Here is a 22,199-nt window from a genome sequence, read left to right on the forward strand (position 1 = left end):
CCCTGAGCCTGAGATCAGTGGACTCAGTGGTCTCCTTTAAAAAGCAGCTGAAGACTCACTTGTTCAAGCTGGCTTTTGTATGACCTTCTTCACCTCTCTCTCTTTATTCTGCTCTCCCCACCTATTCCACCTTCCTCAGGATCCACTGATTTCCCTCTTTCCTGTTCACTCTCTCTCTTTCTTTACATTTTTTCTTTTAAATCACAATTGCTTATTTTTGCTCATTTTAAATATATTTTAAACATTTTCTAAATGCTTTTTTATATTTTTACAATGTTTTTATTTTTTGTTTTTGTTTTTGTGAAGCGCCTCGTGATTTTTATCTTGAGAGGCGCTATAGAAATTATATTTTCTTCTTCTTCTTCTTAAGTCACATGGCGTCTGTCTGCTTCTGTCTCTCCATTTTTTCCTCAGGTGTCAAAAGTGTTTGCTTGTAATGATGCAGCGAGCTTCAGCAGTTTCTGTCAGGCAGGTGGACAACTTCAGGTCAGCTTTCCCCCATAAACCAGCAAACTCCTTCCAGAGTAAATATCCTCCTGTAACGCTGAGACATGTGGTTCATGTTTGTTTTGTTGCAGGTTGTGGAGGTGACATGTAGAGGAAACAAGGCCGTGAACAGAAGGTAAGAAAACGTCTGGATGTGTTTTAGGGGCTGGGTTATACTTTACTGTAATCACATGACTCATGAACACTTCTGCTTGTAGCCGGTCCAGCTGCAGCGTGCTACTGTTTCTGAGCCGTGCTGTGTCCGTGTGCGATCTGCGAAGAGCTGCAGAATCTGCACTGCAGCGAGCCGGAGGAGCAGTGCAAGCAACAATCCTAGGAAATGTGGAAAGAGTCGGTGAGAACTCTGGTCTTCTTTCAGTTTACTAGTGTGTGAACATTTTCCATTGAAAGATCAATCTGCCAAATTTAAAATATACCAGATTTACATTTAAATTACTGCCCCCAGACTTTTAAATAGTAAAATATTTTGGACAAATACTAGCCTGTTTGTTTTTGTCATCAGTCATGTGTGAACTCTGCCTGAAAGTATGTAGAAAAAGAGCATTTAAGTCATTTAGGTTCTGGAAAGACTTGGGGAACATGCAAAGTGGACTAAAATTAGCGAGTAAGGACCATGGATGTAATTTTTTTTGGGGGGGGGACAGGGGGGACATGTCCCCCCCCACTTTTTCCAAAGCCAAGTTTTGACCCCAGCACTTTTTACCATCCAAAAGCAATATTACTTTATATTAAATTGACACTGGTTGAGCTCTAGGACCAAGTAGAAACGTTTGTGTTGAAGCCTGTTTCCCATTAGAACATACTGTAAAGATCCCCCCCCCCCCCCCCCCGTGTCCCCCCCACATCTAAAGTGAAAATTACGTCCATGGTAAGGACATGCAAGTGCAAATTCACCATTGTGTCGACGCAAAACAGGAATTTAGTTGTACATATTTGACTAATACACAGGAGTGTTTCTAACTTATGCCTAAATGATTTAACCTTATAAAGTTTAGATTTCCATTAATCACAAAATCATTTGTTTTTTCTAACTCAGGTCGAGATCTGTGTGAGAACGTGTCGCCCTCTGGTGGTACTTTTGTAAAATGTTCATCTACATCTTTGGATGACATCTGTCTGTCCAACACAACGTCTAATGTTACATGGTGAGCAGAACTTCTTGTTTTCCATCGTTGGTTTCCGTGTCTACATCTGAACACCGTCCCTCATCCATGTTTATTCTACAGCTCTCTGTTGGAGTCAAACTCTGAGCTGCTTCCACAGGAAAGGACCGACTCCTGCAGCCGTACGTCTCACATTCACTCGTATTTCTAAGTTTTCTTCAGAGGTTTGTAATCATGTTTTTTTGTTTGTTTTGTTTTTCAGCAGCTGCTTCTTCTAACTTCTGTAGCTGCGACGCTTTCTGTGAAACCACACGTAAGAGATGAAATAAAAAAATATAAATTTCCTTTAAAAATGTCTTTAGACAGAAGTGAACTGCACACCGACACCGGGCTTTTAAGGGTTTCTATTCTCAGGATGAAATTATTAGACTTATAACTCTAAATGGGACCTTGATTAAATAATTTTTGTTGCCATTTAGTTGCTTTTGAAATGATTTAGTCAAATATTTGACCACTCTTCTATGCAAAATAGCTGATTTATGTGGTAATTTTCTTTGTTTGGGTTTGACATCTTGACAAGCTTTGACATCTAAATGACGTTAACTTGCTTGAATTCCTGTTGTCCTGAGTATTTGTCACTGCTAAAGATGTTTGACAACCATTTTTAACACATGCAAAAATAAATCTGCAGCTATTCATGACAGAAGAGCAAAACACATTTGTGCCAACGATGTGGGAGATACCTCTGAGATCATAATTCTGCTTCTTTTTCTTGTTTTTTTAGGTCAGTTTTATGCTTTGAGAATCGATCTTATGAACAAAATCCTTACAACTGACGACCTAAGAAGCTTGGTGCGTATACAAACCCTTGACCCATGTATACGGTTTGTTTTTATTTTCTAAACAGGTACTCTTTCATTTTCATTAACAGTTATTACAGCCTGCTATAGCTGTCATCTGTGGAACAACGGAACCGTAAGTGAAGATCACACTGAATTACAGATCAGGTTCACAGAGAAACAGTTTTCTACTGTTTTTGTTTTATTTTTAATAATGTGAAAACCTCAGAGGGCATTGAGTTGGAGATCATTGTCTGACAAATCTGTCTCTTCAAATTTAACATGCATGCTGAACATGAAATGGTCTTCTACCCCTGTTTCCTGCTGCTGATAGAAGATCGATGGTCTGAAAAAGCTGCACAGATCTCCATCAGTCTGTAAACCAGCATTCATGGACTCACCCATCTTGGCTCGCTACACACTGAAAAAAGAGAATAGTTTAATCAACCTAATTTAATTGCTTCAATTGGTAACAAGCAATTTAATTAAGTTATCCAACCTAAGTTGGACAAACTTAATTAAACTGCTTGTTACCAATTGAAGCAATTTTTTAAGTTGGATCAACTTTTTTCTTTTTACAGTGCAAGGAAGGCCTCGCCATGTTGGGAGGTTGCTAATGCTGAGTCAACTCAATTTCATTTGTATAGCGCCTCACAGATACAAGGTATGCCACCAAGGCGCATTACTGACACAATAAAAACAGATAAAAACAACCATAAAAAGCACACGAATACAATAAAACCAGCAACATGATATCAACAGATGAAAAACTAGCTAAAAGAGGTAAACACCAAATCAAGAAGTAGGTCTTCAGCCTTGTTTTAAAAACTACCACAGAGTTAGAAGGCCTTGTGAACAGGGGAAGCTTGTTCCAAAGCTTCAAACCTGCCCCTATAAGGCCCTATCCTCTCTCATCGTCAAGCAGGGCCTTGGCATCGAGAGCAGCAATAGATTCACAGAGTCAAGGCCGGATTAACCATACGGGCAACTGGGCAGTTGCCCAGGGGCCCACATACTCTAACGGGCCCAGGGCAGCAAGAGCACGAGCAAAATACTGTATCTGTAATCTCCCGCTTTATATTAAACTAGGGTGACCGTACGCCCTCTTTTCCCCGGACATGTCCACTTTTCACTCTCTGTCCGGGGCGTCCGGGGCGGTTCCTGTATCGATGAAAATGTCCGGTTATTCATCCAGGAGCAGGGATCGAACAATGGGGAGCTGGATATCCTACACATCCAGGGGAGCCGGAAAAACGTTTCTACCCATGTTACATCATTCATGGACTCTTTTGAGCAGAGAGCACAGAGAGCGGCAGAGCAATGCTCCAGGCTGCTGCGTCCAGCGCACGGTCCATTCTCAAAGTGGCGCAACCAAAAAACTATAACTGACACACGATGGTTCATGTCCGCACATGTTCTCTACTTTCTGTCTCATTTGGGCCTGAAGCGCTCTGCCACTGCGGAGCTCATCACCTGTGCTGCGGTGATTTCACCTCACTGACGCAGCATCGAAACGCGCTCTCCGCTTTGCGATCAGGAGATCCCTTTGATCTGCTCAGAAGTAACCGATGAGGTGACAAAGTAAGAATCCAGGCAGCAGTTTTTCTGGAGAGTTTAGAGGAGATGCAGGAAGATGAGAGACAGACAGGACAGGAAAATAGTTCAATAAAAACAAGAAAACAAAGTAGAATGTAGGTAGATTTATCTCCTCTACACGTTTTTACCTGTGTAAAACAAGAAGTTATACACATGTAATAATTACACATCTGATACAATTCAGATCACATTCAAAACTCAGTCACACACCCAGGGCCGTTTGAAGGCATTTTGGGGGCCAAGGCCAAGGCAAAAAGCCCCCCCCCCCCCCCCCCCCCCATAACTGGGCTTCTCAGAAGCCTCTGTGTAATCCAAACCCTCTCCAGGAGTGTTAATTATACAGTGTTTATAAAAGTCCCTCAGACATTACTGACATGTTCTAATGTTGTCAGATGAAAAACTAAATGATCAGACATGCTGTCTCATCTGCTTCTTTTCTAAACTTGCAAAAAGTAACAAAACCATTTGAAAGCCACTGGATTCTCTGAAAGTTTCCATGGAGTGTGTGACAACTTATTTTATCATTGATCCTATCGTCTAATCTCACAGCTGAAACAAGCATCCTTAATAATCTGTCCACAGGAAGTTTACCGATTCTGTAGTAAAACAAAAGGTATAATAATTTATTATTAATAAAACCTTGTTGCAGCACTAAAGCAGAAAAATGAGTTTTTGCAATAAATATGCAAAATCTGTACATACGAATTGTTTTAGAGCCCTTTTATTGGCAGAATCTGATATTAATTTAGTTCTTACAAAAAATTGGTCCCAACGTGGTTTGTGTGGCGTTGCCATACTGTGACATCATAGGCACAGATACCCGTCCTCTTTTTTGGAAATGGAAATATGGTCAACCCGGCTTTTGCGCTGCACAGAGATGCATCGCTGCCTATGACTTTGAACGTCAGTTGAGAGTCAGTCTCATGCAGACTGACCAATGAAGAGAGGGCCTCAAGTTAAGACCCTCTCCTCATTGGTCAGTCCACACGAGGTGGGTCAAAGGTTACCCTGAGCGGGTTACGTGATGTCACGAATTTAAGTATTGAGTATATTTACTGCATATTACAGTAAAATATTCTGTATGTGACCATATTATGGTGATCCTTGGGTTGTGATGATGGGGCCCTTGAATATTGTTGCCCAGGGTACAACAAAGTGTTAATTTGGCCCTGCACCGAGTGGAGCGTCTGAGTCGAGGCACAAGGCTGCAGCAAGGCGTCGCCAACCCATTCAAAGTTTTAAAAAACAATAAAAGATTTTAAAAACAAATTCTAAAAGTAGCGGGCAGCTAATGTACAGTTTTCAGAACTTGGATTTCGTGCTCATGCTTTCGCTTACTGTCTAAACATCTGGCTGCATCTTTTTTCACGAGTTGCAACGGTTAGCTTCTACTAGCTACTACTGGGATGCTAATAAAACAGGTTCTCCTTCCAAGCCCAAATGGGTGAGTCCATGAATGCAAATGTGATCATCAGCAGCTAATGCAGGAGATGAGGGTAGAAGACTATTTTCACTTTTAGTCTGCATGTTAAACTCAAATTGATTAATCATATTTAAAGAAAAAAAAGTTTCCTAGTGAACTTGTCCTTTAAAATGTTAAACATCTAATGATTGGTTTGCTGAATGGTGAATCTGGTTGGTAGAAGCATTGGCTAATTCCTCTTTGCTCTTTCTTTGCTTCCAGGTGCATCAGTATTTTAACAAAATATAAGGTAACAACAGCAAAAGAGAAGCACAGATTTGTAATGATTTAATCACATTTCATTAAGTCGTTTATTTGATTTAGGGTGCTCATCTTGAATGCCATGGGACAAATGAGAGGTAGATGCTTCTTCATGGTGCCTTTTTAATGGTGCAATAATGAAGATGAGCATAAACAGAAGAACTCAGGCGTGGTTTAAGGCTAGCGAGCCCTTTCTGTTGCTGGTGTTCAGGTTGTACAGCTGTATGGTGATACTGGAGATGTCTGGACCTGTCGATGGCTGCACCCTCAACAAACTTGTGCAAAAGATCATCAAGATGAAAACTGACATCTCTAGTGGAGGCCCACTTTCTCACATGAGTGAGTCGGCATTCATTCTCACCAACATGTCACTCATAGTACATCACAAGGGGATTTAATATTCCACGAAGACATTAGAATGCAATTATTGGATGTACGTCCGCAACTGATTCATGTTTAGGGGTAAACCCAATCCAAGATGGCTGCTCTAGGGAATCAACCTTAGCCCTAACCCGTGATTAAAGCCTAGTCCATACATCAGATAATGAGCTACATTTCAGTTGGGAATAATCTACGTCACACATTTTAAAAGCTAATTGTTTTGCAACATGTTTGCCTAAAACTTTGCTTTGAGCTGTCAGAATCAACCCAGTTTGTCTGTTATCAAACTACCCAATTACTCGCAGGACAGATTTTAGTCAAACGTCCAGATAGTAATTATATTTTTATGTAAAACTGATCTTTAGAACCAAATGCAAGATGGCTGCCACAACTAAATGAATTCAGAAATAACAAAAATAGCTTTAAGTCAGTCTTCTTTACAGATATGAAACTAAGGTTTGGTGTGGCAGTAGCTGGCTGTCGTTCCTGATACTGATGTTTTCTCTGAACTTGAACACAACAGTGTCTACTGCTGGCTGCCTAGATGCAAAAATAAATAAATAAATAAATAAGTAAACAAATAAATAAATAAATAAACTAACTAACTAACTGTGGGAGAAGGATTTTTTTTACTTGTGCATGTTATTTGTCTGTTAACAAAATATCTCATAAATCTGTTGATGGCTTTTTATGAAACTCCAAGAAACCAATTAATATTAGTACTCACGTTACTCTGTAATTTGTGGAGTGAGCCATATGTCAGATGGCTTCCAACAAGTCAAATGTGCTCTTCAGAAAAAGGGCTGTACCACAGTTATATATATATATATATAGAGAGAGAGAGAGAGAGAGAGAGAGAGAGAGAGAGAGAGAGAGAGAGAGAGAGAGAGAGAGAGAGAGAGAGAGAGAGAGAGAGAGAGAGAGAGAGAGAGAGAGAGAGAGAGAGAGAGAGAGAGAGAGAGAGAGAGAGAGAGAGAGAGAGAGAGAGAGAGAGAGAGAGAGAGAGAGAGAGAGAGAGAGAATGAGAATCTGATGTGGATGCTACTGAGTTATTTAAACAAGTATTCCAATCGCAGAATCTTACAATATTTAGCTAAATCTGTATCATTTCCCAACATGAGATATTCTTTAAGACAATAAAAAAAGTGATCAATAGTAAAATCATGTTAATAAAGAAACATGTAGAAAATGAATGTTGATGGTTTCTGTTTCCTCAGTGGTCTGTGGGCCTCCTGGTTTGTCTGTCGATGCCCTCCTGGCATCCAACGTGACCTGGGCTGACAGTAACCTTTCCTCTTCAGATGTTTGCCACCCTCACCCCACCCTAATTGAATGGTAAGCATGCAACAAAACTTAGTTCTTACGTTTTAGTCACTGCCTAGCATAATTGTGTTATCTTTTGGATGTCTTTACCTCTTTTTTTTTTTTAAACAGTAAGAACAATGAAACACTTGCTGTTCTCCTGGCTAATAGCTGCCCTCCAGAGCCTCGAACGACGACTATACAACTTCCCACCAGTGTTACTGCAGCGGAGTCTACACTCTCATCTGTAACCTACACAACTGAAGACATTCAGCCAAACCATAGACACACTACTACACACAATAGTACATGGCATGAAACAGAGCAGCGAGGCTTACAAACAAGCTCAAACAGTTTAACTGGGACTGCCTCAGATAAAACTGGGCTAACTGGAATTACAAGCACACCACCAGACAACAACTTAGCAGTGCAAAATGGTATAACTGCAACTAACAACCCAACAACACCAAACAATGGAATTGTTGGTAATGGTTCAGGTACAAGTACATTATCTTCCAGACACAAAACAACACACGACACAAAAACATCCGTAGCATTGTTGTTTTCTAATCCCTCATCAGTTTTCAACGTAACAACAGTTACATCTTCTCCACATCAGCCAACAGACTACAGTGCATTTACCATGGCCACCAATCACCATACAACACTCAGTGAAACAACAAGCAGCACAATTCAGCCAACAACCATCAGTGAAACAACAACTAGCATTACTTACCCAGTGATCAGTAAAACAACAACAAGCAACAGTCACCAAACAACAATAAGTGAAACTACAACTAGCAACATTCACACACAAACACACAATCTAACAGTCAGCAACAGTTATACACCACCCAGTGAAACAACACCTATTAACGAAATCAAACAAAATGCTACAAGACCTGGCAACTTTACCACACTGACACGACAAGAAACTACACCCGGTATCATTCCCGCAACACACAATTCTACAAGACCCATAATAAACACAAATGACAACAAAATAGTGACAACACCCAGCAGTGCCAATGCAATTGAACACAATACAATACCCAGTTCTATTCACCCAACAATCAATAAAACAACACTTAGTACTTTTCACAGACATACATATGACACAAGACCTACCCCTACTCCTAACCCCAGTCACATGTTGGACATCCTAACAACATCCAGCAGAACTGATGTGACTAAACACAATACAACGCCCACAAACATTAACACCAATGACAACATAACTGTTAACTTAACTGAAACAACAATGGACAACATGGCATCCAGCAACACCAAAGCAATGGCGCACCATACAACAACACTCAGCAACATTTCCTCACCGCCCAGTGAAACAACATCCAGTGCTATTCACACACATTCACATAACTCAAAACCAGTCAGTTTTACCACACCAACACAAAATAAAACTCGTCCCAGTATCATTCACACAACCGACAATGCTACAACGCCTAACATCATCACCACAAATGACAATACAACTGTTCACCTAAGTCTCACACTGGACACTAAAACATCTAGCAATACCATTGAAACAACACCCAGAAATAGTGTTTCAGCAAAAGATAATGGTACAACAACAACCAGCATTATTTACACATCAATACTTAATGCTACAACTCCCAGTAGTTTCATAGCAACAACGCCCATTAAAACCTACACAACTGAACACAGTTTTACAAATGCAATTAAGAATTATACAACAATGCCCAACAAAACCCACTTAACTGATTATACTTTTACAACACCCAGAGACAATCGTACAAAAACATACAATGCAAACACTCCAAGTAGCATTACCACAACAGAATACAATTCTAGAACACACAGCATGAATTACACAGCAACAACTGCAGGTACAAATGACATTACAGCTACCAGTAACCATTACTTAACAGCAAAAAATACTACGACATCAAGCAAAAATTCCACAACAGTGTTCAATACGACCCTTAGCAACTTTGCAGCAACACATAATGAAACAATTACTTTTCATTTGCCAGTAGACACTGCTACCCCACCCACCAAGGATTACACGGCAACAACTCCAAGTGAAATGTATTCAGTCACACAAAACTCTATGTCAACCAGCAACAGCAACACAACATCATTCAGTCCAACAGTTGCTAAAAACTTTACAGCAACAAACAATGCTGCAACATCCAGCTTCAATCACACATCAGTAATGCTTAGTGCAACAACATCCAGCAACAATCACACAACATATAATGCAACACCGCCAAGCAGAAATTACACAACAGCAAATTACGACATTGCCAACAATTACACAGCAATGTACATTACAAGAACACCCACCAGCAATTCTAGAACAGCATATAACGTAACACTTGACAGCATTCACACAACACTGGCTGCAACAAATCCCAGCTACAATTACACATCAGTTGTACCAACAAGTTACAACGCTTCAGAAACTACCACAAATGATGCAGCAATACATAGAGGCACAACACCTAGCCGCAATCAAACAGCAATGAACACTGCTACAACACCTAGAAACCCCCATACAAGCAACAATGCTTCAGTAACTAGCATCAATTATGTAGCAATATATAATGCTACAACACAGAGCAACAATCACCCAGCAGTGAACACTGCTACAACACCTAGCAACATCCTTGCAAGTTACAATGCTTCAGTAACTAGCAACAGTTATGAAACAATACATAATTCCACAAAATCTAGAAACAACGAAACAGCAATGAACACTGCTACAACACCTAGAAACCCCCATACAAGCAACAATGCTTCAGTAACTAGCATCAATTATGTAGCAATATATAATGCTACAACACAGAGCAACAATCACCCAGCAGTGAACACTGCTACAACACCTAGCAACATCCTTGCAAGTTACAATGCTTCAGTAACTAGCAACAGTTATGAAACAATACATAATTCCACAAAATCTAGAAACAACGAAACAGCAATGAACACTGCTACAACACCTAGAAACCCCCATACAAGCAACAATGCTTCAGTAACTAGCATCAATTATGTAGCAATATATAATGCTACAACACAGAGCAACAATCACCCAGCAGTGAACACTGCTACAACACCTAGAAACCCCCATACACATTACAATGCTTCAGTAACTAGCATCGATTATGCCGCAACACATAATGCCACAACATTTAGTAACAGTCAAACAAGCGGGTATCACGCCACAATGCCCAGTAACGATCACACAGTGCCAGTTGGCCTTAGTAATTATACAGCAACAAATGGTGTAGTTACCTCTTCCAACAATTACACAACATTAGTGACTAGGTCTCCAACTACGGCATCTCGAAATATGACCACTGCATTCAACACTAGCACTGAACCTACCCGAGAGCCACCACTGAATACTGTTGTTACCTCGAACGCAACAAACTCAACTGTGGAAACCATCATTTCTAATTCCACCCAGGCTTCACAAATAAACACCAGCTCTGTGATAGAGACCAGCTACATTAAAACAACCAAAGGACCAATCATCTCCTCAACAACAGACAATGCAATCCCTGATTTTGGTACAATTGCAGCTACTACAACACATGATGCAGCCAACAAAAACCTATCTACTACTACCACGTCTAAAATTTCAACCACAAAAGCTTTTCAATCTACCGGCCTCACCACTTCAACCTCTACGCTGGCCAGTAAGTTAAGTTCATGGATTTTATTTGTATTGGGCAGAGTTTTGTATGTGACAGAGAAAAGGAACAGAAATGCTTTCTGTTTTCTGGTTGACCTCTTTTTCAGGTACTGGAACAACTTCAGCAACGCTTTTCCAGACAACTGCAAGCCAACAAAATGAGGAAAAAGCAAATCAGCTATGGAATGAAACACAAAATGCGTCACAGCTTAACGCTTCTCAGGTGAAATTGCTACTGAACTTAAGGATTGGTATAGGTTAGTTTTTGTTTCATTTGCATCCATGCGTCTATAACTGGATGAGTGTTTCAGATGTCCCAACTGGTGGATGAAATGGAAAATCTCCTGGATGACTCCACTGTCTCTGAGTCAGTGGGACAAATGATCATCAACATTGTCAGCAAACTCATGGACAGTAACTCATCTGCTCTTTCTGGATCGGCTAATAGGTTTAACATCTCTAATGGATGGATAAATGGTAACATTAATGACAAATTAACTTAAAATAAATGTTTGTGTCTTGTTTCCTGTTTTCAGGCTGATCCGATTGGTGGAAAAGTTGGGTTTTAAGTTGCACGTTGGTGGTGACAGCAAGGTCCTCAACTCAACTTCACTGGTTCTAGCAGTCAGGACAGTGGATGGGACAAACTTTCAACAAACCTCTATGCACATTTATAACACTCACAATGTACAGGTAGCCCAGATAGCAGTTAGTTAATGTCTGTTAATCTGATTCAAAGCACTTTGAGCAAATATGCAAATACAACTTATATATATATATATGTATATATATATATATGTGTGTGTGTGTATATATATATATATATATATATATATATATATATATATATATATATATATATATATATATATATATATATGAGTGCCTACATTAAAAGTCTTGGTATGAAAGTATAAAGTGCCATATCTTAATTTTAATTAGTCAGTAACCTTCACCTTTCAACCTTTACTTATTTAAGCATTTTTTCCCTTCAGCTAAATGGTCCTGATGGATCTCGGCTCTTGTTGGATCTCAGGTCAAAAGGTCAGCCTTTGGGCTCGGTGAACCTACCCTCCTCTCTTACGAATGGTCTTAGTCCTCAAGAGAAGAAACGTGCCTGCAGAGTTCATTTCACTTTCTATACTAAAAACACACTGTTCCAGGTACATTCCTGCTGCTGCAAAGCAACTACTGGATTTATCGTTTCGGTTTTATATTTAAGCCAGCAGTTGTGACAAATAGGACAATGTGAAATAGATGTTTATTTAAATGTTTTTTTTTAACTGCACCTCCAAATCTCCTACATTTTGCAGGATGCATCTTTAGACAACCAAACCTTTGTCAGTCCAGTGCTGGGCTCCAGTGTGGCCAACCTGTCAATCAGCCATCTGAGCGAAAAGATTGAGTTTACCATCACCAACATGAAGCCCATACATGTGAGTGTTACTGCAAAAGTGGATGTAGGTTCAACTTTGGTTTGACTGGTTTTAACCCTCTCAGGCTCAAAATGAGTTTCGATAAAAGGATGAACAGCTAAGTCCTTCAGGGGTACTTCTGAGTAAAAAAATGCTCATGAAATACATATGTGGAGTAACCAGGTAGGTAGGTTGCAAATCTGCAATGCCTGCCTCCATAGGGTTAAATAGGTTTGACATATTAGGGATAGTTTATTCTTTTTTTTTTTGCACTAATTGTGAATCTGAAGTTAAATCCGTAACATATTTAAAAAATTTAGCCAAAATAACCAAATAATACAACTGTAATGATGTTAATTTACATCTAATTAAGGACCGTGAGACATTAAGATTGCATATCGAGTATGAAATCAATCTTACGGACCTCTGAGTTATTTAACCAGAAGATTGGAACTTTTTAATGTAGGGATTTGTAACACTTTGTATTAACTGAGAGACAAGAGAAGAGAGAGTCCTTTACACGTTTAAGATGATTTATTACTAAATAATTTTTTATCAATTTAAACAATACTAGCTCGCTGATGATGGATGTATCTGTTTGAGTGAGATGTGAGATGGGTGTTGTGTGTGAGTCGTGTTAATCAGAACTCTCGTATCCAGAGAAGCAAATCTGAGTGAGATATGATGTTTTGCTCCTAACTACGATCAGAGTTTGATCGGAGTAGTTTCATAAACACATGAGACGCCATATTTGTCGCATCCGCACATACCCTGAGACGAGACCTCCTTACAGATCCAGAATGTCAGGTCCTCGGACCCTCCGTTGGTACAGGAGCCGATGAAACAGCGTCTACAGCACCACAAACTAGTCTTTGGATTGTCTCTAGGTAAAAAGCGACAGGTGGTTCACAGCATCAACAGGGACCCTCCTTGGGTCAGTGAGTTCAGCTTTTATTCTGAAAAGAACCATTGCGTGGTTGGTTAAATGCAACAGATTTTTCCAGCTTGGTGGTTCTCAGCTTAAAAAGGAAGTTCGGATGGCCGGTCCGATACTCCTCTTAGCATGCGGTGAACTCCAGTGAGATCTTGAGAACTGAACTAAGATGGCGTTGGAACTAGTTTTATTAATCTGGATGTTTTCAATTCTGGTCGAGTCAAAGCTGGCAGATTTATAAACACCAGAGACTATGCCACGCTTCAGACTAGGAAGCTTCTGATTGGATCAGTAACAGCAATGTTTCAGAGTGGTTTGCCTTACGTGTATCAGTGTGTCTTGTGAACTAGATTAAGTCATTTACCTATTAAAACATCTTAATCATAACATTGCTGTTTCACAGATCGCTCAACATTATATTATTGACTATGTAGTGTTAAAGAGTTACAATTTAATTAATGACAATAGACATTAAAGATCCATATCGAGTATGGATCCCATCTAATGGACACTGGGTTATTTAAATCAGAAGAGTGGTTCTTTTTATTACAGGGAAATTAAATAAACACTTTGCATGAACTGAGAGACAAGAAAAGAGCGAGAGACTTCCAAACATTTAAGAAAATTTATTATCTAAATGATTTTAAACAGTTAAACAAAACTAACTCTCTAATGATGGATGTTTGTGGAAAGAAATGTAAGGTGAAGTGTGTGTTGGTGCGATGTCAGTTCAGAACCTCCATTCTGGAGAAGCGAGTCTGAGTGGGAGATGATGTTTTGCTCCTAACTGATCAACGTTTGAACCGTGGTCAAACATGAGACGCCATTTGTCGCATCCACATACCCTTCAGTGAGACTCCCGTACAGATCAGGATGCCAGGTTCACGACCTTCCACTGGTACTGGAGCCGATGAAACAGCGTCGACAGCACGACAAACCAGTCTTTGGATAGTCTCCAGGTAAAAAGCGACAGGTGTTTCACAGCGTCAAAGTGGACCCTCCTTGGGTCAGCGGGTTCAGCTTTTATTCTGAAGGAACCGTTGTTTTGTTGATAACGGCAGGATTTCCCAGCTTGGCAGTTCTTAGCTTAAAAAGGGAAGTATAGATGGCCTGTCCATACTTCACTTAGCATGCGAGTGGAGGATAGATGATTTATGTGGTTGTCCTTTATTCTTTTTTTTTTTTTTTACGTGTCCTGTCTGGCTGTGAAGCAAGCAGAATTGATGTCTGAATGCTGGTGACAAGCCTTACAGATTTACTCTCAGGTGGAGCATCAAAGCGTTTGCTTTTAATGTCACGCCTGATACTTAAAACTTTATTGTTATTGTTGTTGTTGTTTGCTTTGTAATTCCAACCAGACACGTGTCTGGTTGTCCTTTATTCTAAGGAAAATTAAATATGAGCATAAATTGTAAAAAGATGTGTTTTTTCCCATATGGTTTGGTGGTTTTTGGTGACTTGTACCATTTCATTTGTTTAAATGTGGTTTTGTGTTACATTTAGTAAGCAAGTAAAATGACTTGTATAAAGGGGTAGGGACATATGAGTTTCGACTTCGGCCTACTCCTTTTCAGACAGAGAAGATGAAAAAATGGGACGATGATATGTATTGTTTTTGTTTTTTTCTGTGTGTTTTCTTTGTTTGAAATTAAAAGAGAGAAAAAACTCTCTTTCTTTACATTTTTAATCACAAATGTCTATTTTTGCTCATTTTAAACATGATTGTAATACTTTTCTAAATTCTTTTTTATATTTTTACATTTTTGTTTTTGTGAAGCGCCTCGTGATTTTTGTCTTGAGAGGCGCTATAGAAATGATACTTTCTTCTTCTTCTTCTTGTCACGCCCGATCATTGATGTGTAAACCAAAATGGGTTAGATATTAACTTTTACACAAAAAGCATCTGTAACCCAAAATCCCCTGAAGGCACAATAAGTACGAGTCTCATGTTGGAAGGAAGGAAACATGGAAACCGATGTCCTTCTCAGCTGGTTTTTAAAAAATGTGCTGTAGTACCGAAATTTGACCACAGGATGATGCCCTTATGTGATTCTTACAAAATGCACCTTTAAAGTTTGGTTTAGAAGGGAAAGAACAAAAGAAACATTTTTCATATACCAAGAATAATAAAAATAATTAAAAGCATATTACAAAAGATCATATTACAAAAACGAATTGTCAAACACCTTGAAAAGACACCAAAAAGACAAAAAAAAACAGTTTATACTTAATTAATCTGGCTAAGTCTTTCATTCCTCACCACACACATATAAACTAATACAACGCTACAGCTGCTAAAATAAATCCTTTCTTGGAACGCCCGTATGTCCAATCAGTAAATCTAAACTTTTTTTTCTGTTTTTATAGGCAACTAATATGTCCTGTGTGTTTTGGGATTTCAAGCTGAATGGTGAGAACAGACATGCTTTTCTTAGGAGAGAATTTAGACATTTTAGTCTCCAAACAAATTTCATTTTTTGTGTTTAGGTGGTGGAGGAGGCTGGAGTTCTGATGGCTGCTCCGTTGTCAATTTCACTTCTGATCACACAACCTGCAACTGCGACCATCTGACATCGTTTGCGATACTGCTGGTATTTGTTTGCATGTTTATCCCTCTTATTCTACAATAAAAGCATCCGCGCATTTAGTCTCCTAATCAGAGGAAGTAAAACTAGCTAAATGCTCACCTTGTGTGTGCGTGTCTCTCTCACCACAGGATTTATCCAGGCAAGGACTAACTGACCCTAAGCAGGCACAGATCCTAACTTTCATCACCTACATTGGCTGTGGAATTTCTTCTATTTTTCTAGCTGTCACCATAGCGACACATCTGCTTTTTAGGTAAGAACTCAAGCTTTTACCCTGTTTATACCTCACCAACTCAAGCCTTCTGCATTCTAATGAATTGTGTCTTTGCAGAAAACTGATGCGGGATATCCCTTCCAAAATCCTGGTTCAGCTCTGTCTGGCCCTCCTTTTACTGAACCTAGTCTTCCTCTTGGATAGCTGGCTATCCATGTACAAAGCTGTAGGTCTGTGCATCAGCACAGCCTTCTTCCTGCACTACTTCCTTCTGAGCTCATTCACCTGGGTGGGGCTTGAGGCATTGCACATGTACCTGAGCATCGTACAAGTGTTCACCCCCTACCTGAGCAGTTACATGCTGAAGTTCTCACTCATGGGCTGGGGTAGGAGCCTTCCAAAAGGAGCAGTAACGTTTTAATAATCCTTCTCTCTGTCTGAATAATTGATCAGTGCCTTTTTACTGATTGTCCTTTACAGGCATCCCTCTTATTGTGGTGATTATTGTCATTGCGGTAGACAAAGACAACTACGGTCTGGTTACTTATGGAAAGTACACAGATGGAAGCACAGATGACTTGTAAGTTTGGTGTTTCTGTGCATTAACCTAAAAACTGCAATATTTTCTAACTGAACGAAACAGGAAAGATCACGTTTTAAACCAAGGTTTCCATTATGTAAAGGCTTTTAACAGAAAGGGGCACTGCTGGTTAAAAAAACACAAGATAACCCAGACTATAAGTCCTATTCAGGCCAAACGTTAAACAACTGAAAATAACCCTTCTGAGAGAAACACCAAATATTTGGCTTGAGGTAAATTCAACACACAGGAAACAAGAAAAACAAACAGCTGAATCAACAAGAGATGTTCTAACCTAAAATTTTTCTTTATAAAGAGATACTTTGCAACTTTTTCGTATTTTTAAAACATTTTCTTTAGCCAGTATGTGCTAAAGTGACCCATACAGGGTTAATGAAATGTCACTCCGACCCCCACCGCCCCTTGTGGCCAGAATATTGCACTTGCAACTTCGGTGTAGCGGGCTGCCACCTTTTAACTATGAAAAAAGTGAAGCTGACATACCTGGCGCTGCAGTCTGGTTGAACACATGTGGTGGATAATGAAGAAAGCTGATTTGTGTGATTTAGTGATGAATCACTTCTGTAGACTCTAATGATGGCTGGGGAGTTAAATGAAGCTGTTAAAAAGACCAATGCACATTTAGGAGATACGTTTCATTTTCAGTTTCACCGCATAAAATAATAACGGACATTAGGAGGTTCTAAAAGCAAGCAAAACTTCTTAATATCACTTTGGTAAATGGTAAACGGCCTGTGTTTGATACAGCGCCTTCTAGAGTCCTGGAACCCCCCAAGGTGCTTTACAAAACAATCAGTCATTCACCCATTCACACACACATTCACACACTGGTGGGGATGAGCTACGATGTAGCGCACTGGCAAAGGCGAGGCTGCCGAGCACTGGCGCCATCAGTCCCTCCGACCACCACCAGCAGGCAACGTGGGTTAAGTGTCTTGTCCAAGGACACAACGACAGCGACAGACTGAGTGGGGCTCGAACCTGCAACCTTCCAATTACAGGGCGAGCACTTAACTCCTGTGCCACCGTCGCCCCAAACTTTGACTCAAACAAGGCAGTCAAAACAAAAATGTAACACAGTTAACCAGGCTGGCTTCGGCTATGCCTTTAAACAATAAGCACCAACTCAGGTAAACAAACTAAAAAAGAATTAAAATCCAACACCCACATTAATTCAGTGTTTTTAAAACTTCACCAAAGCTGTTTAACTTGCACCACAATGGTTCTTCTATCTAAACAACAGCTCGAAAGCATTAGCTTAATAAATACACACGTTCTATGAAAATCCACCGGCTGCTAAACTAGGGGACAACAGCACAAATCTATGCCCCCTTTGCAACATACAGCTTCAGCCTTTTATAAACTTTGCGTTCACTTGGCTGATGGGATGTAGCTGTGGTGCTTGTCTTCTGGAGAGAGGAGGAGCGGTATCGCTGGGTGCCTCTCTCCAAGGTCCTGAACTGGGGAAGGAAGCCAGGATCAGCACTTCCGGTGATGCTGAAGCAGAAGATGGGCAGCTCCAGTTGTCGCTGTCCGTGGTGCTGATCAGTCGCTCCCCAAAGGAAAGACGGAGGCTGTAACATAATCTCATTACATGAGATAGACTTAAACAGCCGATATTTTAAAAGTAATATACGTCAGGTAAGCCAGTGCACTGAGGACACGTGCTCAGTTAAACAGGTTCTTTACTAACATTAAAAACCACCTATAAAGAAAGTTGAAATTGAATTGCTTGATGTGGAGCATCTATTAGCATTGACTCTCAGCTAGAGTTTAGCAACAATGTTGTGTGAAGTCTTTTGTTTAGAGTGTTGTTAATAACATGGTGGCGCAGTGGTTAGCACTGTTGCCTCGCAGCACGAAGGTCGCAGGTTCAAAACTCGCCTTTCTGCGTGGAGTTGCGTGTTCTCCCCATGCATGCGTGGGTTTTCTCCGGGTACTCTGGTTTCCCCCACAGATCACAACATGCCCTATAGGTTAAAAAATAATTGTAAGTCGCTTTGGGTAAAAGCGTCCGCTAAGCACATAAACGTATAAACGTAAACGTAATAACGCATAGCTGCTACCACACCAATTGTAGCTCAATATCTATAAGAGTGACGGACTTTTAGCCATTCATGCGTTACTTTTCACAGACAAGGTTTACTTCATGGTAAAGTCTAAATGTGGTGCAAAATGAGATCAAAATATATCCTAGTATTTGTAAATTTGACAAAGTTGTATCTATTTGTGAGTTGCTGAAGTTGAATGTATGTGGCAGCCATCTTGAATCAGATAGACACAGGGCACCAAACGTCCTATGCTGTTATCACTTAAAAAGGTTTATCATCTCAGTGTTTATTTTCTATTGTTAAATAAGTGTTCCGCCTTTCTACTGTCGCCCAATAGCTGTTGGCTGCGTAATAACATCTCCTTCTACGTGGGCGTGGTCACCTACTTCCTCCTGATCTTCATTCTGTGCCTGATAGTCTTCATCACGGTGATGGTCCAGCTGAACCGGATCAAGAAGCAAAACCCACACAACCAGTCTCCCAACAGGGGGGCGATGACGGACCTACGCAGCATCTTGGGCCTCGTCATCCTGCTTGGACTCACCTGGGGGTTTGCTCTGTTCGCCTGGGGGGACCTCTACCTGCCCTTTGTTTACCTTTTCTCCATATTTAATTCTCTGCAAGGTGAGACCTGCCTAAAAAGATAGCACCTTCACAATAGAACAATTTATGTAATTAAAATAAACTTTAATTTTTCTCACTGTTTAAATTGTCTTGTGCAGGTTTCTTTGTGTTTGTGTTCCACTGTGCTGTGAAGGAAAGCGTCCGCAGGCAGTGGAGAACACATCTCTGCTTTGGAAAACTGCGACTGGCTGAAAACTCAGGTGGGCTACCTGGTTAAGGTCATTTTCCACTAAAAGTGTTTTTGAAAACTCACTCATTGGTCGATATCCTGCTACCAGGTGGGTAGGTAAATCAGGTAATTTAGAATTGAAACATGCCAGAAATACTTTATGCAATAATTTATTTAAAAACCAGAAATTGGCCAGTTGGCTAGACATGAGTGATCACGCCAGAAGACTTCTTGCTGCCTCGACAGACTTTGAGTGTTTTGAGTGGCGCCACCTGCCGAGCAAGAGTTGATAGAGAAAGACCAACATATCCTGTGCAGATCAGCTCTGTGGGATTCTGCAGCACCTCTTCAACCTCAGCCTGGCCCAGGAGAAGGTTCCAGTCCTGTGGAAGACATCCTGCCTTGTTCCAGTTCCAAAGAAAACTCACCCATCAGTCAATGACGACTACAGACCGGTTGCCCTGACATCCCACATCATGAAGGTCCTGGAGAGACTCCTGTTGGTCCACCTGAATAAGCAAACTAGAACATATCAGGACCCGCTGCAGTTTGCTTATCACCATGGAGTTGGAGTTGAAGATGCCATCATCCAGCTGCTTCAACCAACCCACTGTCATCTGGACAAAGCAGGCAGCACTGTCAGGGTCATGTTCTTTGATGTCTCCAGTGCATTTAACACAATCCAGCCTGATGTACTTTGCCAGAAACTCCAGAAGACACAGGTGGGGGGCTCAACTATCGCCTGGATTAAAGACTACCTGACAAACAGACCACAGTTTGTGAGGCTGAAGAACTGCACATAAAACCAGGCGATCAGTAACATTGGAGCACCACAGGGGACTGTACTCTCACCATTCCTTTTCACCCTGTACACCTCAGACTTCCAGTACAAATCAGAGACCTGTCATCTACAGAAACACTCAGACGACTCTGCAGTTGTCGGGTGTATCAGAGATGGACAGGAAGCTGAGTACAGAGAGCTGGTGGAGAGCTTTGTGTCATGGTGTGGAAACAATCATCTGACCTTGAACGTGAACAAAACAAAGGAGATGATTTTAGACTTCAGAAGAAACAGGGTGGAGTCAAACACTGTTTCCATCATGGGAGAAGAAGTGGAGGTGGTTGAGGAATACAAATACCTTGGAGTTCACCTGGACAACAGACTGGACTGGAGAAAGAACAGCGAAGCCGTTTACAAGAAGGGACACAGCAGACTGCACTTCTTGAGGACACTTAGGTCCTTCAATGTCTGTGGCAAGATGTTGCAGATCTTCTACAAGTCTGTTGTTGAGAGTGTAATCTCTTCAGCCATCGTCTGTTGGGGTAGCAGCATCAGAAGGAGGGACCTGAAAAGGCTCAACAGCCTAATAAAAAAGGCTGGTTCTGTTCTGGGGACGACTGTGGAACCACTGGAGGAGATAATGCAAAGAAGGATTCTCCAGAGAATCAAGAAAATGATGGACAACCCTGAGCATTCTCTTCACAAGACTGTCCGACAACAGAAGAGTGTCTTCAGTCAGAGGCTTCTTCAGTTTGGCTGCAACACTGACCGCTACTGGAGATCCTTCCTGCCAACAGCCATTGTAATATACAACAACTCTTTGATGACTTGATTATTATTATTATTCTGAGCTACTACAGCAATCAGTTTCCCTCTGGGATTAATAAAGTATTTTTGAATTGAATTGAATTGAATTGTTTATTCAAACAATCACAGAAGTCAGTTTGTTTTTTGGTTTATTTTGCAGACTGGAGTCGAACGGCTACTCAAAACATTAAGAATGCCATCGCCTCGGCGCCCCACTTCTCCGCCTGTAGCCTCTCTCCTGACCACAGCAGGACCAACAGCCGCGGTACACGTATCATCATTTCACCACCTCTGTGCTCCAGCTGAATCCTGCTCAGCATCCTTACTCTTTGTTTCTTTTAGGTTCTGGATTTTGGGACAGCGGAATATTCGACCGCTCCAACAATAACATCTCTTTCAACGGGAGTCACAGGCAACATCTGTCTCGATGAGTTTCGTGATCCAGCACTTGTAATTTCCTGAGAGAAGATCATAGATGCATCTAGAAATGACTTATTGTTGCTCAGTAAGGAGGTTTTCAAATGTAAAGAAACAAGTTTTCAAAGTAGAGCTTGACTGACGTTCCTAAAAATATCTGTCCTGTGAACATTTTTTCATAAAGGATGCATATTTATAAGGACAGAAAAATTATTTCACTGTTTTAGCAGCTTTTAACATCATACATGTGTTTTTAAAAGCTATTACAAGTAAAGGCAATTATTTCAGGTATTATCTATAAAGAAAGGACAAAAATCTGGATTTAAATGGAACGTAAAGCTTTGTAAGAGCGTTTATTTACAGTATTGTGATTTTTTTAACAAGGTGCATTAGTTTTACTACCATGAAAAAACTAACAAGAAGCTAATATTGATAAAAAGAGCTGAACTGAACCCTATATGTGCTCCTAAA

General features: G+C 40.5%; 1 protein-coding gene across 3 annotated transcripts in view; it reads left to right on the forward strand.

Moving 5' to 3' along the window:
- The window catches only part of adgrg2a (adhesion G protein-coupled receptor G2a), a 37,230-nt gene extending 15,364 nt beyond the window's left edge, over window positions 1-21,866 (forward strand). For 2 of the 3 annotated variants that reach the window (XM_070553252.1, XM_070553250.1), the window contains 27 exons: window positions 415-486; window positions 579-622; window positions 705-841; window positions 1,544-1,652; window positions 1,734-1,792; window positions 1,873-1,923; window positions 2,395-2,462; window positions 2,542-2,585; window positions 5,730-5,757; window positions 5,832-5,866; window positions 5,980-6,107; window positions 7,367-7,484; window positions 7,584-11,131; window positions 11,235-11,350; window positions 11,439-11,575; window positions 11,664-11,820; window positions 12,123-12,290; window positions 12,441-12,563; window positions 15,844-15,886; window positions 15,964-16,067; window positions 16,193-16,317; window positions 16,396-16,664; window positions 16,759-16,858; window positions 19,268-19,554; window positions 19,653-19,754; window positions 21,472-21,576; window positions 21,654-21,866. In XM_070553252.1, coding sequence (XP_070409353.1) covers window positions 415-486; window positions 579-622; window positions 705-841; window positions 1,544-1,652; window positions 1,734-1,792; window positions 1,873-1,923; window positions 2,395-2,462; window positions 2,542-2,585; window positions 5,730-5,757; window positions 5,832-5,866; window positions 5,980-6,107; window positions 7,367-7,484; window positions 7,584-11,131; window positions 11,235-11,350; window positions 11,439-11,575; window positions 11,664-11,820; window positions 12,123-12,290; window positions 12,441-12,563; window positions 15,844-15,886; window positions 15,964-16,067; window positions 16,193-16,317; window positions 16,396-16,664; window positions 16,759-16,858; window positions 19,268-19,554; window positions 19,653-19,754; window positions 21,472-21,576; window positions 21,654-21,742 — 6,366 coding nt within the window. In that variant the 3' untranslated portion in view covers window positions 21,743-21,866. The remainder of the gene's footprint in view (window positions 1-414; window positions 487-578; window positions 623-704; window positions 842-1,543; window positions 1,653-1,733; window positions 1,793-1,872; window positions 1,924-2,394; window positions 2,463-2,541; window positions 2,586-5,729; window positions 5,758-5,831; window positions 5,867-5,979; window positions 6,108-7,366; window positions 7,485-7,583; window positions 11,132-11,234; window positions 11,351-11,438; window positions 11,576-11,663; window positions 11,821-12,122; window positions 12,291-12,440; window positions 12,564-15,843; window positions 15,887-15,963; window positions 16,068-16,192; window positions 16,318-16,395; window positions 16,665-16,758; window positions 16,859-19,267; window positions 19,555-19,652; window positions 19,755-21,471; window positions 21,577-21,653) is intronic. The other variant, XM_070553251.1, reaches the window with a different exon arrangement.
- Window positions 21,867-22,199: the final 333 nt, after the last annotated feature.

This window comes from Nothobranchius furzeri, chromosome 7 (assembly GCF_043380555.1).
Source record: "Nothobranchius furzeri strain GRZ-AD chromosome 7, NfurGRZ-RIMD1, whole genome shotgun sequence".
Taxonomy (NCBI): Eukaryota; Metazoa; Chordata; class Actinopteri; order Cyprinodontiformes; family Nothobranchiidae; genus Nothobranchius; species Nothobranchius furzeri.